This window comes from Calidris pugnax, unplaced genomic scaffold (assembly GCF_001431845.1).
Source record: "Calidris pugnax isolate Ruff unplaced genomic scaffold, ASM143184v1 scaffold27, whole genome shotgun sequence".
NCBI lineage: Eukaryota > Metazoa > Chordata > Aves > Charadriiformes > Scolopacidae > Calidris > Calidris pugnax.
Genome location: NW_015090893.1, coordinates 1008185 through 1023471, shown reverse-complemented (window position 1 = coordinate 1023471; position 15287 = coordinate 1008185). Strand labels below are relative to the sequence as shown.

Sequence of the window (15287 nt, the reverse complement as noted above, 5' to 3'; positions counted from 1 at the left end):
GGATTAGCCAAGAAACCTTAAAAATTCCATTTTTTTTGAATTAAATCTCAGAATTTTATGGAGTGTTGGGTTTTTGTGTAGCTTTTCTCTGCAGCTGGTGGTGTTGCAGGTTCACACACGCAGAACGCCCTTGCTCAGCTTGACTGTGTAATGAATTTGGTGTTGCTGATTTAGTGGTGAGAATGGACTTGAAGGAGTCAAAAAATCATTTGAGGAAAAGGGAGTGGATGAAGGGACATTGGTTACTTATTGTTTTATTGGATGGAAAGTCCCTTTGATTTGGAAATTGATCTCTCCAGCCAGGCAATAATACTATTATTAATAATAATTTATTAATAAAGGACTGTTGAAGTTTAATTAAACTTGTTTAATATTTGATACTTCAGCAGGTATCTTAGTGCCGTTTTTTTATTGATGTTTTACTTAGCCCTTTTCTTGGGATTCATAAATGTGCAGATACATGTTTTTAAGTCCTGTCTGAGCTGTCAATCTGGGAACGCCACCAGTGGTGGTGTTGCCTGCCATGCTGGCTGCCTTCATTTATAAGTATTTGCCAGATGGGGTCACTTAAAGACTAAGGGTTAGATTTTGTGTTGGTGGAAGCACAGGGAACTGCACAGCAATATTTTCCCTGTTCCAGATAGTGGAGCTGGACTCTGTCACTGCCTTTGCCCCAAGGACCTGGAACCACAGACCTCAAGGGACTTCATAAAAGCAGTATTTCCTCGAGCTCCCGCTGTGCCGGTGGGGGAATGCTGAAGGCAACGTGCGAGGTCTGCAGCAGTAACACAGCGTCTCCTCTGACTCCCATTCCTGGAACTTGTTGCTGTAATGAGCATTTATGGACTCAGGCCTTTTGTTATTTCTCCTCATAAAATTTTCAGATATTTGCAATGGGTTTCCCACAGGCAGGATCTATTTCCTGCAGGATCTGGCCAAGCAAGTATTCTGTCTGGAGATTAATTTCAAAGATATCATGGATAAACTAGGGTTAATTTTTTCTTCGGGTTCTTGCTCCTAAAATATAGCTAACGTTTTTTTAATAAAAAATAAGATGCAGTCTAATAATTCTTGCACATAATTTAATCCCCTTCTGCTGTATTTGTAAAATTACCCATTTCATCTAATACTTGTCAGTTTTACAATTAACACTGGGCACATTAGCTGTATTTTACGTCTTCATTTTTTTTCTTTAACAAAAAATGAATTTATTATAAGCAACATGTTTTCAAATTTCTCCCATTAGCTGCGGAGCCTGGTATTACACGGTTTCACCTTGCAGCCTTTGGAAGCAGGGGACAGGGTCCATTTGCATTTTTATTAAATCATCATTTACACCCTCCCTTTAAATTCTGGTTTAGGCCTTGGGTTGTCCTTGGCCAGCTCTAACGATGCAGTGAGACATCGCTCTCGCTTGTTTGCCAGGTTGGAGGGCTGGAAATACTGCAGTATTTTAGGTGGCCGCTGTGGGAAGGATGTTTGATGTTTTTTGCGTTTCATAAGTGAGTTTGTCCCAGCGAAACCAACCTCTGCTTTTGGGCAAGATGTTGCTTGTGTGGAGGCAGCTGCCAGCGAGAGGAAGGATGGGCCGGTTAATAAATTTGGGGTCCGTGGCTATTCCAAACCAGAGCTGAGAGAGCAGCTGGTAAATAACACACGATTGTTTCCTGTTTGATAGTCCACAAATACAACTTTGGCGTTGCCTGTGACCAATGTAATCTGTTCTTCTCATGAGGAAAGGATTGTTGGAGCTGAAGAATATTGATTTGGCGTTTTTGCATGGGAAACAGGTCAGTAAAGGGAACACTAAAAGATGTGCTGTCAGCAGAGGATTTTAGGACTCAGCTTCTGTGCTGTGACAGGGGCTCGTCATCCGCCCTTTGCTGATAGTGGTGGCAAGTTACTGACTGGGTCTCAAACTGGTGTTGCATGGGTAGGAACTGGGTTTAGGCAGTGCCTCAGGTGATGTAGCTGGCTTGGATGTACATTACATACATGTTTTTAAGACAAATGGACAATGTATTTTCCATAAGCTGGCAGGTAAATGTGCCTGTGTCCAATGGAATGGAAAGATCTGGAAAAGTGAAATATTGGAGCAGGTCGTTTTCCTTCAAAATCAATAGACTTCTTGTCTTTACCATGGGTAAGAGGAGGACTGTGTCCCTCTGCTGGGAGACAGCTGTGATTGGAAATCTGTTTTCCTCAATGATGAAGCAATTTTGTAGGCACGTAGATGTACAAGACAGCTTTCACATGAATAGGCTGAAATTACTCCAGTTTATCACTTGGAGAAATGCAAATTCTGTTCAGGAAAGTTTACAGTAGTAAACCACAGGGCCACTTGCAGGCAGGGAAAGTATGGAAATCTTCAAATTGTAAAGATAACAAAAGGTAAAATTAGAACAAATACGAAAGGATGTATAAACCAAGCCCCATTAAGTAATTTCTAAAGTGTATTCAGTTAAAATATTGATCTACTCTAATGAAAATTCATTCTCTGCTCTTGAGCAAGCAGCAGAGAAATGAAATACAATATCTTTCATTAGCAACAATCCATAAAATATGCATGTGCACGCAAGTGTGCCAGGATTATTTTTCTTTGTAAAGTGAAGCCACTGTTTATTTTGTTTGATACTCAAAATGTGCCTGTCCTATGGGCTAAGCAAATACCAATGATATTTTCCACAAAAATGCAAAATTAACTAACGATTGTAATCTGGATCTACTTTGGAGTAAGATTACCACAGGCGCTTCTACCAGACCCAGACTTCATACCCTGCTATTAAAGCAGCCATAAAAAAATATGGCCAGAGGCAAATTCTAAATCAGAAATTGCTACTTCCCATTTCTCCAGTTTTAAACCCACTGCAAGAAAAACACTTTAGCAAATGCTCGAGTGTGTTCTGCACCAGCTAAACAGTGTAGGTGAACTTAAGACGAGGACACAACTGGCTGCAGCTGTCTGGGGTGGAAAGGGTTCATCCAGGGATGATTTCAACAAGTGCTAGAGAAAAAAGATAAATTAAAACATCTTTCTTTGAGATCCATAATAATAAATGTGGACCTATTTGCTAAGGTTCAAGTTCTCCCTAACTGGGTGTATGGTACCCAGACTCTGAGGTGGATGTCTCCTCCAAGCAGGGCTGGTCTTGGTTCCAGCTCAGAAGGGATGCTGTAAGCAACAGCTGTATCTCATCTCTGCTGTGCCTTGTCACACGTGTCACCTCAGCTGGGGAGGTGACCACCGCGTCCCTGGCAGTGTCTGCAGTCAGTCCCTAGCTCTGTGTGCACTTCCAAATTGAGGAAGAGAATTAACTTCAAACCAGTGGTGTGCCTGTTCCCCACACGCAAAAATCTCTGGGGGTGTTCAGCAAGCTGTGAACAAGGCAACACTGAGGAAGAACATGACATTAGATAAAATATCTTAACACCATGCTTTCCTAATAAAACTTTAAATTTGCATATGTGTATCTGTGTATACACGCTTTTGCTTGCATTTGCCACCATGAAGTGAGCTTCAGTTTAATATAAATGCAAGGGCTCATATTTCATACAGTGACATCCCTGAAGAGCTGGGAGGGACTGAGCCAGTGTCATAATGAAAATGTAAATAAGAGGAAATACAATATACATGATAAAAGACAAGGGCGGATGACGAAGTGAGTTTTCTTTTTTGCCACTCAGGTCACTGCGGTTAATTTATAGGGTGTCAAGAGAATAGAAGAAAAAGGTTTAAAAGAGTTAAGATAAAACAGTGAAAGGAAACAAATAATGAGAAAAAAAAAAATCTTTGTGGAGGTGGGCACTATTGACTTGGAAACTACTTGGAAAGTAGTTCTTTGTTGGCAAGTGATAGACAAGAAGAACTATCAAATCTTTCCTGTATTTTCTGCAGTGAGGCTCCAGGAAAAGCCCTGGTCTACTCTGTTGTGTCGGGGCACGTTCCACTGAAGGAACAACTTCTTTAATTTTTACAGTGTTTTTACTGGACACTTGTTGATCTGGTGTAATTTTGGGTGCCCCCTCGGCCAGATCTAAAGCTTCACAAGTTTTTTTGCTAAGTTCTAAACCTTTCCCTTAGGAAAGGAAGGGGAAGCAGATGAAAGGATTAACCTGTAGGGAACCATCAGATGTTCTTCAGAGGCTCAGATTAATGCTGGCTCTGGAATAGACAAAGGAAGGAAAAAATAGTGTGTTACTTTGAAAGGGATGAATTTTTCATAATTTCCTTTCTGCAGCTTGTTTTAAAGAAAAGAGCCACGTTTCTCAGCATGGGAAATGGAATCAAATCTGCAACAATAATCTGGCTTATTTTTAACATAGAAGTATCTGCCCTGTGGGACCCAAGGCTCATAAACTGATTGTTGGAAAAAACTATTCTTGCAGGACAAGCTGAAGAAGATGAATTGCACTCGTTTGAAATAATGATTCATTGAATGAGGCTAGTATTGTCGAAAGACAATGTATCATTATTAAATTACAATGTTCGCCAAGTAATACTTTATTCAAGCATATTTTTAAAAAATAGTTCCAACACCCTAATTTTGGGTCCGCTCATATAAAAGACATCTGGATAAGCCAAAGAACTAAGTTTCGAAATTCAATTCTGCAGATTTTGTTTAAAACTATCACGGAGCTATAGCGCAAGTTTTCTGTGAGCGAGACCTTTTTCTTTAATTACTTGGTTTTTAGAACTCGAACACAAATTCCAATAAGTGTTTTGGATTAATAGTTGCTTCAGAAGTACATGGCAAATAAAATACCCACAAAGAAGTTAGTCATATAAAAATGTATTTGCAAAGAGCGTGACTTTTCTCAGCTGGATCTTTCCTGCCTCTGTAGAAACCACGTGAGCAGCCACATCGTAGGAATATCAATAAAGCTAAGTATGAGTAATCCAACAGGCTGGCTTCCCTCATTAGACTCACCACTTATGTGAGGTTGCATAGATTATTATTTTTTTCTCTCTGTTGAATTATATTACAGGGCATAAAGACTAGATGGCCACTGTTTTACACTTAGATTTTACAATGATTGAAGTTCTAAATAACTTTAGAGTGACTCCATCAACAGGAAATGTCAGTGAAAAACTGGGCATATTAGAGAGGAGAGAAAAGCCCAGAGCCTAATTCCTGCTGTTCAACACACTGCAAAACGTATGGCTCCCTATGGAAAAACTAAACAACTGTCGAGGTCGTGTGTAAACTGCTTATTGCATTGAGGGACAGCAGGGAAACGCAGGGGAGGGAGTCTGAGGTTACATGCATTTTATAAAGGGGTTTAGCTAACTTATGGTTAACCAAAGGTAAACAAGTGGTTTCCTACACAATGTATGGATGGTGCTGAGTCTTCCTAACCTGGCTTCCTTCTAAATGGATTTCCTCTTTTTTTTTTTTTTTTTTTTTTTTTTTTTTTTTAACAACTCATTCCCCTTCCCTCATTTTAAGGAATTTCTTCCCCACATTTTTCTTTCTCTCTACAGCTTCTTCTGCATTTCCTTCATCTTGTGACGTGTTCTCTTTGAAAGAAAATTGTCTTTCCCCCTAATCTCACATTATCTGTTCTTTTTCTGGTAGCAGACATCCTTTTTAGCTTTCCTCTAACAGGAGCTATACTTTCTAGACTCTTCATGTCCCCTTCATGTGGAAAAGGTGTCTCCTTCAGACCTTTTCTGGCCACTTGCCAGTGTTTAGTAATTTATTTTTTGCATCATAAATGGTTGTGATACTCTCATTCTGTCCCATGCTGTCTCTTACCTTTGTTCCCTTGCTGTGCAATACTGTTCTCCCTTGAGAAATAGTATTTACATGTGTATTTTCACTGCTCAAGCCCCACAAATGCTGACTGAAACTCCAGGCACAGAGGATTAGGAGGATTTTGAAACTCCAGGCACAGAGGATTAGGAGGATGGCTCATCCTGAATTCACCAGTATTTCAAACTGATTTCTTAATATTGAAATAATGAACCAATGTTAATCAACCATTATGACTCACTGATGTGTGCTCTGCCTTCACCTTCATGTATATGTACAGAATAAAGCTAAGTTATGAAAAGATAGCTTTATTCTAATTTGTTCTTTCACTGAGCCACTCTGCTCTGAATTCATGCCTTTCCTCTGTTTAGAGTGACTCCATTTCCTTGTGCCCTTCTTCTGAAATCCTTGCTTTTCAGAAGGAATTTACTATATAATACTTGAGCCCAATAACCTAAAACATTTTTGCAGGGGAAAAGTTGTGTGGTTTTGATAATAAGGAAAGTGTTAGCCTTTTATGCCAAACAACTTTTGGATGAAGATGGGATTTTCACATCAGCTCAAACCTGCATCTGGTCCTTGGAGTTTAAAGGCTCTCAAACTGACATACGCTAAGCTTCTGTATCAATTTTGGTATTACCTATGCTGCTGGGTAAATGGGCTTGACAGGAAAAAAGTGCAGAAAAAAAAAAAGTGAGATTACAGTAATGCAGGATGGGATATGTCTCAAGTGGTTTTCTTCCTTGTGGGAGAGTGAGCGATCTGTTGAATAAAATGCACATAAGTATTTTTTGTTGCTTATCTGTTTCGCCAAAAAGTCCACACAAATGCAAGCTGGATTCATTCCAGATTCAGCACCTAAGGGCATCGTTTGAATTTCTCTTAGGATTAAAGTGACCTTTAGTGTCTCTGTAACAAGCTTTTTGGTTAGCACACAGAAGAGTTTCCCTCACTGTTTACCCTCAGCATAATGTGGTTGTCTAATATGCTTAAGCATGTCTGCTCTCTCACTTATATTTGCACAGCTTTTTTTTAAAGCTAGTACTCTGAAAGGCCTATTCCTCCATGCTGGTTCAATATTTAGAAAAGAAATATCTGGTGTTGCCTTTTGGAGCAACATATCTGCTGCCTGCCCTTCTGTTCTCACTCCCAATTTTGGCTTTGTTAATGGGGGTGCTAATTGGCAGTCCAGTAAGAAATATGAGCTATTGCTTTACTAATACGGCTTTTATTTTGCTTTTAAGAGGTTGAAAACAGTCACACAGATGAGTTCTGTTGATGGTTTCTTTTTTCTTTACTGCTCTTGAAATCCAGTCTGTCCTATCCATCATGTTAATAGAGCAAAGGTAACAACCAAAATAAATATTTTCCTGTCTTCTCTTTCAGATAAAATTGAAGATGAATTAGAAATGACTACGGTGTGCCATAGACCCGAGGGACTGGAACAGCTTGAAGCACAAACCAATTTCACTAAAAGAGAACTTCAAGTGCTTTACAGAGGATTTAAAAATGTAAGAACAGCACTGTAGTGAACCAAGTCTACTATGTCTGTCCCCCACCAGCCTCTACTGCTCAGCTGCATTTTGTATCATTCCCCTGCTAAACATTAAGAGTTTTATGCTAGAACTCCCTTACCATAGAAAAATGAGCACAATCTGTCTCTCCATCTAATATTTATGACACCGTAATCTGCCTAAAACTGGGCTTGGGTGAATATTTGGCACGGAATATTCACATCAACATGTTCCCCAAATGTCAGTAAGCACACTGCAATTTCCTTCACTGGGCCTGTACTTCAAGGATAACTTGAAAATGTTTTTTTTGGTTACTTATTTAATTCTTGCTGTCAGTTCCTCATGTTCAGATATGAGCAGTACTGTTTGCTTGCGATTAGCTACCCAAGATGGGTTTTTTTTATCCTTTCTCTACCTGGAGAAATCTTATTCTTGTAGTAGGATGTTATTAAAGCTCATTAGGACCGTAAGGTAGGGAATAAGGTTGGAGTGGCAGGAGCCAAAAAGAAATCAAAAGTAAATGGATATCAAGACTGAGGAGACAAGAGGGAGACTATAGACTTAGGTGAAAGCAGGGACCATGCCAGCTGGCATGACTGTATGCACAGAACAGCACCGTGCTCCTCTTTGTGACCCATCCTTCCAGCCAGATTCTCCCTGGGAGCAGGGAGTCTGCAGCTGCGTGAGCTTCAGCTTCTGGGTCACCTCTGCTGCCTCACAGGGACTCATCAGAATGAAGAGAAACAGGGAACTTTGAGGCTACGTGGAGCAGATGTTTTATGGACCTTTAAGAATTAATACTCATTACGTGGTTGCCTCGGGGTCTGGATTTAGTCACCCAGGTGGTTCGTGCCAGCTGATGTTTTCATGGTGATTAATAGATCTGTATCAAGCCAGTTCAATGAACACAGTGTGGATTTTAAATTGTCTTGCAGGACAGGGAACTTTGAGGCTACGTGGAGCAGATGTTTTATGGACCTTTAAGAATTAATACTCATTACGTGGTTGCCTCAGGGTCTGGATTTAGTCACCCAGGTGGTTCGTGCCAGCTGATGTTTTCATGGTGATTAATAGATCTGTATCAAGCCAGTTCAATGAACACAGTGTGGATTTTAAATTGTCTTGCTCCAGTGTTTCAGCCACTGTCACAGTGAGGTGCTGACGTTTCTGGGAAAGAGAAGGTCAAGTCTACTGGGTAAAAATACCCAAAATGAAGCTGAGCTACCCTAAATACAGGCAGTGTTGAGACAAACCTGCTGGACACTGAAAAAGGCCTTTCTTTTTGACAGATTCTTGAGATGAGATTGAATCACATCTGCAGTGTATACTTGACTTCTCCAAGGACTCTGGTGGTTTCATCCTTTATTTCACCACTCACTTAAGTGGGCCAAGGCATAGCTTAGCTTTATTTTTCTGTTTGTGTTGTATTTGTGCAGCCTTTGCTGTGCAGAGGAGGTTGTTTCCTCTGTGAAGTTTTCTAACCACTGAAGACTGCTATTTTGAAACCTTTTCATGCTTTGGGCACTCAGCAAGAAATCCTATGGCTTTTGAGACAGAGCTTGACAGGTTGCTGTACAGGGTAATGTGACAGGGCTGCCTACAGTGGGAGAATAAACCCGGAGAGTTCTTAAGCACTGTGTTTTGCTAAGATCTCCGAAAAATGCCTTCTGTGTTGCTGCCTTTGGTGGGAATCCTGTGTGGGAGAGCACTGCTCTGTGCTGATAGGAGCCAGCAGCTACAAAGGCAAACAGAGGCAGCCTTGCCGTGCTCTCAGCAGACATGACATCTACCCCTTGCTCCTCCCAATTGTTATATCACTTGCTCTCAGCAGACATGACATCTACCCCTTGTCCCTCCCAGTTGTGCTATCACTGCAGTACAGAGGCATTACCTCCCAGGGCAAGAATGACAGACAAGTGCGTTTAACTTGTGACCAAAACCCTTTCCTACAACCTCACTGAAGGTCTTGGTATTAATTGGTGGTGCTGGCAACATCTTGTTTGATATCGGGCTGTTAGGACAAAGCAGTCTGTTTTCTTCCAGCTGCCTTGCACACAATGTGCGTGAAGCTTTAATATCTAAGGTTTAAATTGAAATGAAAGGGCAGCTTTAGCATTTGTAGCCTGTAAATCATGGTTTCAATGGGATGGGTAATTATGCACAGCAGGCAAACTGACTCAGCTGTTACCATATTTGCTACAGTACTGAACCGTCTGCTTTTGGGGATGATGTTACAGTGCCATCTGGAGATTCAAAATCCCTGTGGGAATACAGTCATTTTCCTCTCTCTGCCTTGTACTTACTGTTTGCTCTTGGTGATTGTACAGGTCCTGTTTAATCATGAGGCAACACCTGGATAATCACAGAGCCATTTACAGGCACATGTAATGGACAGAGCCGCAGTCACAGGAGCTGAGGTTACTGTTTGCTCTCGGTGATTGTACAGGTCCTGTTTAATCATGAGGCAACACCTGGATAATCACAGAGCCATTTGCAGGCACATGTAATGGACACAGGGAGAGGAGGCCCTGCTCAGCGTGGCCGCAGTCACGGGAGCTGAGGGTTTGGTGTTTGTGATGAGAGGTGGTGTTTGACCAAAGGCAGTTTGGTGCAGCCTGGGGTGGCCTCTGGACTAATGCCCTGGCTGACCAGGGTCCTAATTCTTAGTCCTTTTATTCCTACTCTTTCTTCGTCTCTGAAATCTGTTTCCCCACTCCCTCCAAACCTTCCCAGTCTCTTCCCAGCATGTCCCTCCTTCTTTTCCAGTTGTGAAAGGTCACCGTCCTCCAGCATCTATTGGTGCCAGGACCAAAAGTTCGTTTTTATTTTAGCAGTTATCTCTGTCCCCAAGGTGCACTAGGCGTTGTGTGGAATAGTCTATTTTGGGAGCTGAGGGTTTGGTGTTTGTGATGGGAGGTGGTGTTTGACCAAAGGCAGTTTGGTGTTTGTGATGGGAGATGGTGTTTGACCAAAGGCAGTTTGGTGTTTGTGATGGGAGATGGTGTTTGACCAAAGGCAGTTTGGTGCAGCCTGGGGTGGCCTCTGGACTAATGCCCTGGCTGACCAGGGTCCTAATTCTTAGTCCTTTTATTCCTGCTCTTTCTTCGTCTCTGAAATCTGTTTCCCCACTCTCTCCAAGCCTTCCCAGTCTCTTCCCAGCATGTCACTGGACAGGCCTGGTGTTTCTGCACCAGACTGATGGAGGCTTCCCCGAAATTCAGATCCTTTGCTGCTCCAGAGAAGCAGAGCACACTAACCAGGCCAGAGTCCTTGCTGCCTGGCCAAATATCCCCTCTCTCTTTGCCTTCAGCCTTCTTTTCCAGTTGTGAAAGGTAGCCATCCCCCAGCATCTCTTGATGCCAGGACCAAAAGTTCACTTTTATTTTAGCAGTTATCTCTGTCCCCAAGGTGCACTCGGTGTTGTGTCTATTTTGTACCTTGGAGGTAGCTGCTCTCAGCCTGGAGCCAGATGAACGCGAGGTATATGGCCTGATTGCTTTTTGGCTCTGCAAAAGCAAGGCAACAGAGGTGGCAAAAACCAGCATAACCTCAGGTGGATCTTGCCTTGCTTTAGTTTAACAATAAAAAAAATGCGATACTTTCTGACTGTAACACATCAGGCGAGAGAATTGTTTCAGCTGAAAGGCAATATTGGCATGGGAACAAAATGGTCATGAATAGGCATAAGCTGGGATTAGAAGAGAGTTTCCACTCCCCAGAGGAGTAAAGTTTGGGGAACGGTTATGGAATGGGAGGGAGGAGAATGAGAAACTATTTTTAAGATGAAAATTGATAAATTGATGACTGATGAAGTGACCAACAATGACAGAGGTTTGAGCTTAGTAATTAATATCTCCCATTTAGACCATTTTTCTAATGACTTGAATGCTTTGGAATTGTGTGCATGGATTTAAAAGGATTGGGATTTTAATGGGATTTTTTTGTTCAATTCTGTGAGTTCTGTGCTGTTAGGGGAAATGGTTGCTAGCGGCAAGGGATAATTTTCTAATATTAAATCAGAAAACAGACAATGCAAATAAGTGAGGTGCTGTTGGAGACATTCTTACCTTGCTTTGGTGTGAATTTCAGCACATCTGTAATGGATTTTAGTATCAGATGTAATCATCTGTAAGAAACCAGGTTTTTTGAGATTAAAGCAAGCAGTATGAGAAGGGAAAATCGTCCTGATACTTCCATAACCCCCCCCAAATATCTTCAAACTGGGAGAACGTAGTAAGAGCAACAAAATATGCGGAATGTGTGAGTGCTTAGAGAGGCAAATCCGGATTGTGTCTCCTGAAGGAGAATATGGTAGAGTCTGTCTGTGGTCACTTAACTTCATACCTCTAGTTTAGCAAACTGTGACCCCTCGAGTGCTGCTTTCCACTTACCAGCAGAGTGAGCTGGGAACAGTCTGATGGGCAGGTTGTATTCAGCCCCACTTCAGCTCTGCTGCTGCTGCCTGCTTGCCCACATTGCACGTCTTTGAAAGCAATAAATGAAGCTAATTTCTGATTCCAGCAGAAGAAAGAACAGCAAGTGCAACTTTGTTTGAGGTGGGTTTTTTTTTGTTGTGGATTCAGCTCCTTTGTGATTTAGTATTTAAAAGAAGTCTGAGAGGGTAGATTCAATGCATCACTCATGCTGCCAATGCCTGATATAGTTAGCTTTTTGAAAATGAGGGGTTGTTTTCATGCTTGACAAGACAAAAAATGTTCACTGTTCTTGTTAGATGTTTAAAAGAATTCATAGGTTAAAGAAATTAGAGGTATTTCCCTGAAATCTAACCCTCTGCCATCGAAGACAGGCCTTATGAATGTTATGGAGTAGGACCACGCTTTTTTATACTGCCAAGAAATTTTTCTTAAATGAGTAAAACCTTTGTTATATTCAGTGGAATTTAAACTGACACTAAGCTTACCTGCTCCTTTTCACAAGAGGGATTTCTTTTGAGTCAGCTGTATTGAGTCGTACTGTAGCAGTAATGAGGCCTCCTGAGCATTATTTGACTCTTATAAAAACAAAATTGTGATCAATTAAGTACAAATGAATTGGTACTAGCATATGTGTCTGAAAGCAATCCAGTTATAGAGAGCTAAACAGGCTGATCAATGTCAGCGCTGCCTCTCCCCAGCGCTCCTGGAGGTTTGATGCAAACTTTCATTTGGCTTCCAGATGGAGCATCAGAAGCAATAAGGATCATGTGGAAATGCAGAAAATTTAATCAGGCACTATGGCCAAAACTGTTATGGGAGACCTTGCCTTTATGAGGAGAGTGCCTGCAGCAGCAGCCTCTCCTCTGTGCCTGCCCTTCACAGACTTAGACTTCAATGGCCAAAACTGTTATGGGAGACCTTGCCTCTGTGAGGAGAGTGCCTGCAGCAGCAGCCTCCTCTGTGCCTGCCCTTTGCAGACTTAGACTTCGTTCTCAGGGTTGGTAGTGGTGGGCTGGGGCTCTTCGTGAACACGGGCTATTAATATAGTTTGGAATTGGTCCAAGGGACTCTGCAGTTGTGGAACGTGTAGAGAAAATAATGATCAGTTCCTACCTTTATAGACTGCCTTCAAGCAGCGAAGGGATGGTCCTCTGTGAATAGAATACTTGCATTTATCAAGATGAGAGAAAGGAATACATCTTCACTGAGTGTTTTTGGCCAGTAGTGCTATACTGGAAAGGGTGGTTAGGTGCTCTGGTAGATCTGGTTTTAAAAAGAATGACAATTTGGGCCTCTGCAGAACTTCACAGTATTTGACCAATGTGGGTCTTGGAGTAGCAGCGCTCCAGTGACCAAGGAGAAAATTTCTACCGGAAGAATGGGCTGTTGATGGGGTACTTGGTCTGATCTATGATTAAAAAATACCTGAAATAAATACTAGAATATTTATTTAACATACTTTAGATTGCAAGCTTTAGGAAACATGAACTTTGGGAGAATATTTTTATGTTAGCTCTTACCTTATATTATCTATTTTTCTTTTAATGCTTTCTAGCTTATTAGAAGTGGCATGAAGAGATGAAAAAGTAACCACTTTTCTCATCACAAAGAAACCTGGAAGTGGCTATTTTATTAGGAGCTTTGGAATGTTTTGAGGGTACTTATCTAACCAGGAATTCTGCTGTACAGAATTAGAAAGCTTAGTTAATGTTGTCTGTAAATGGAAAACCAAGTCTGGTCCTGCAGCCATGGGCTTTAGATAGTCCAGCTGGTCTTTTCACCCTCTTGCTGTGGATCAAGCCCTGAACACCAGTGGTGGAGAAGGGATCACCCTGGCAAGGTCAAGACCCAGTGCCAGGTTTGGGTTTTATTTGGGACACTTAAGCCTACCCAGTAGAAGGACAGTTGTCAGGTCATGAAGACAGACTGAAAGATAATTTCAGGGCTTTTTAAGCAATGAATTATCCTTTACTTAGCTTAAATCTCTCCCAAATCACTGATGGTTTTCTACCCAAATAGTGAGTAGAAAACAGCAGGATTTCTTCTGCATTTGAGGAAGGAGCTTGATCTAATCACCCTAATTTCAATAGTGAACAGGTATGTGATTAAGAACAGCCTCTGATGTCACCTGAAGTACCCCTCATGGCTCTCCTTCTGTGACTTGCACAGAATAAAGTGATTTCTCTTGTTTGTTCTGTCCTTTTCCGTGGTTAGTGAATACACATCAGCAGTGGGGGATGCCGGCAGATCAGAGGCTTGAAGAAAGAAGCCTTTTTACCTTTATAGACTTTTCATGGTGGAAGAATTTCTTGTCAAAGTCCTTTTTGTTCTTAAAAGGTATCTAAAGAACTCATCAATAAATAAATCATGGACTTGAATCTTTCCCCAGCTTTCTGTGTCACCAGTTCAAAGGGATTCTCTTAGACTTCCTATAGTTTACTCATCTCAAATTCAACAAGCTGTAATTCTCAGCATTTGTCTTCCTGCAGAGTGGGGTGTAACACATGGCAAGTGTGTGCACCTCTGGCAGGGGAGTAACTACAGCAGCACCAGTGTCTGCCTGGCTTTGCAAACCTGCTGGGGGCTGTGACATGCACTCCCAGGCCTGCTCTGCAAGTCCAGGCTAAGCACGGAATTATAGGGAGATCAAGGGATTTCCACCCCAAGAGCATTCCAGGAGGTATAATATGGAGGTACTGTCTTTGGATGTAAAGGCTCTTGCAGCTCTGTGCTCTTTCAACCCATTTACGTTCATCCCCAAGCTTGCTTGTGCTGCCCCAACACCTCACTCTGCACAGAGGCATGGCCTTCCTACATGCGTTAGCACAGAAGAATGAACTTTTAAATGAATTTCCATTACTTTAGAAGGCATCTTGAACGTGGTGTGCAGTCCTGGACTGCCATCTCCAAAAGTGTACAGTGGAATTGGAAAGATACAGAGAAGGGTTTGTCAAAGGACACTTGGTGCCTTCTGTGCTTCTCAAGAGAGGATGCTTCAGCCTGGAAAAGAGATAATGAAGGGAACATCCACCAAATCACAAGTGGCTGGTAGGAAAAGGTTTGAGATCAGCTGTTTGTCTGTTCCCTGCAGCAGGCAAGAGAGCGTGGGGTGTCTCTGCCGGGGATATTTCTGAACGCAGGAGAAAGTGGACTTTTCTATATCTGTAATTCTGTGTTCTGAGGAAAAGGATCAGTGCTGTGGACATGTCATTGTTTCACTCTGTTTTAGTTTTCAGAATTGGTTGATAGTCAAATTTGTGAGGAAGAGTGTTGTCAGCTGGGAAATGCTCTGTGTAATTGAAAATTTCACATAGTCAGATGGCAGTGCCTGAGGCACTCTCTGGTACGTGAGCACGCGTTATAACAGCACTGAGCTGCTGGGGGGGTGGGAAAACACTGTAGTTAGCTAAATTTGCTCCTGAATTTTACTTAAATTGTCCAAATTAAGTTTCTAAAAAGAGTTGAGAATAAGGAAGCAGGATTCACAAAATGGAGAGACAGTTCTTGTGGCATTTGTCACCCATCTGTTCTATTGCCTGTGGTCCCACATCCTGCTGGGGAAGATGTGAGGACCTCAGTTTGGG

At 41.8% G+C, this 15287-nt stretch overlaps 1 protein-coding gene across 1 annotated transcript in view; it reads left to right on the top strand.

Moving 5' to 3' along the window:
• Positions 1–15287, top strand: part of LOC106891284 (Kv channel-interacting protein 1-like) — a 59725-nt gene that overhangs the window by 36179 nt on the left and 8259 nt on the right. Inside the window, exon 2 of the mRNA XM_014947733.1 lies at positions 7140–7264. Coding sequence (XP_014803219.1) covers positions 7140–7264 — 125 coding nt within the window. The remainder of the gene's footprint in view (positions 1–7139; positions 7265–15287) is intronic.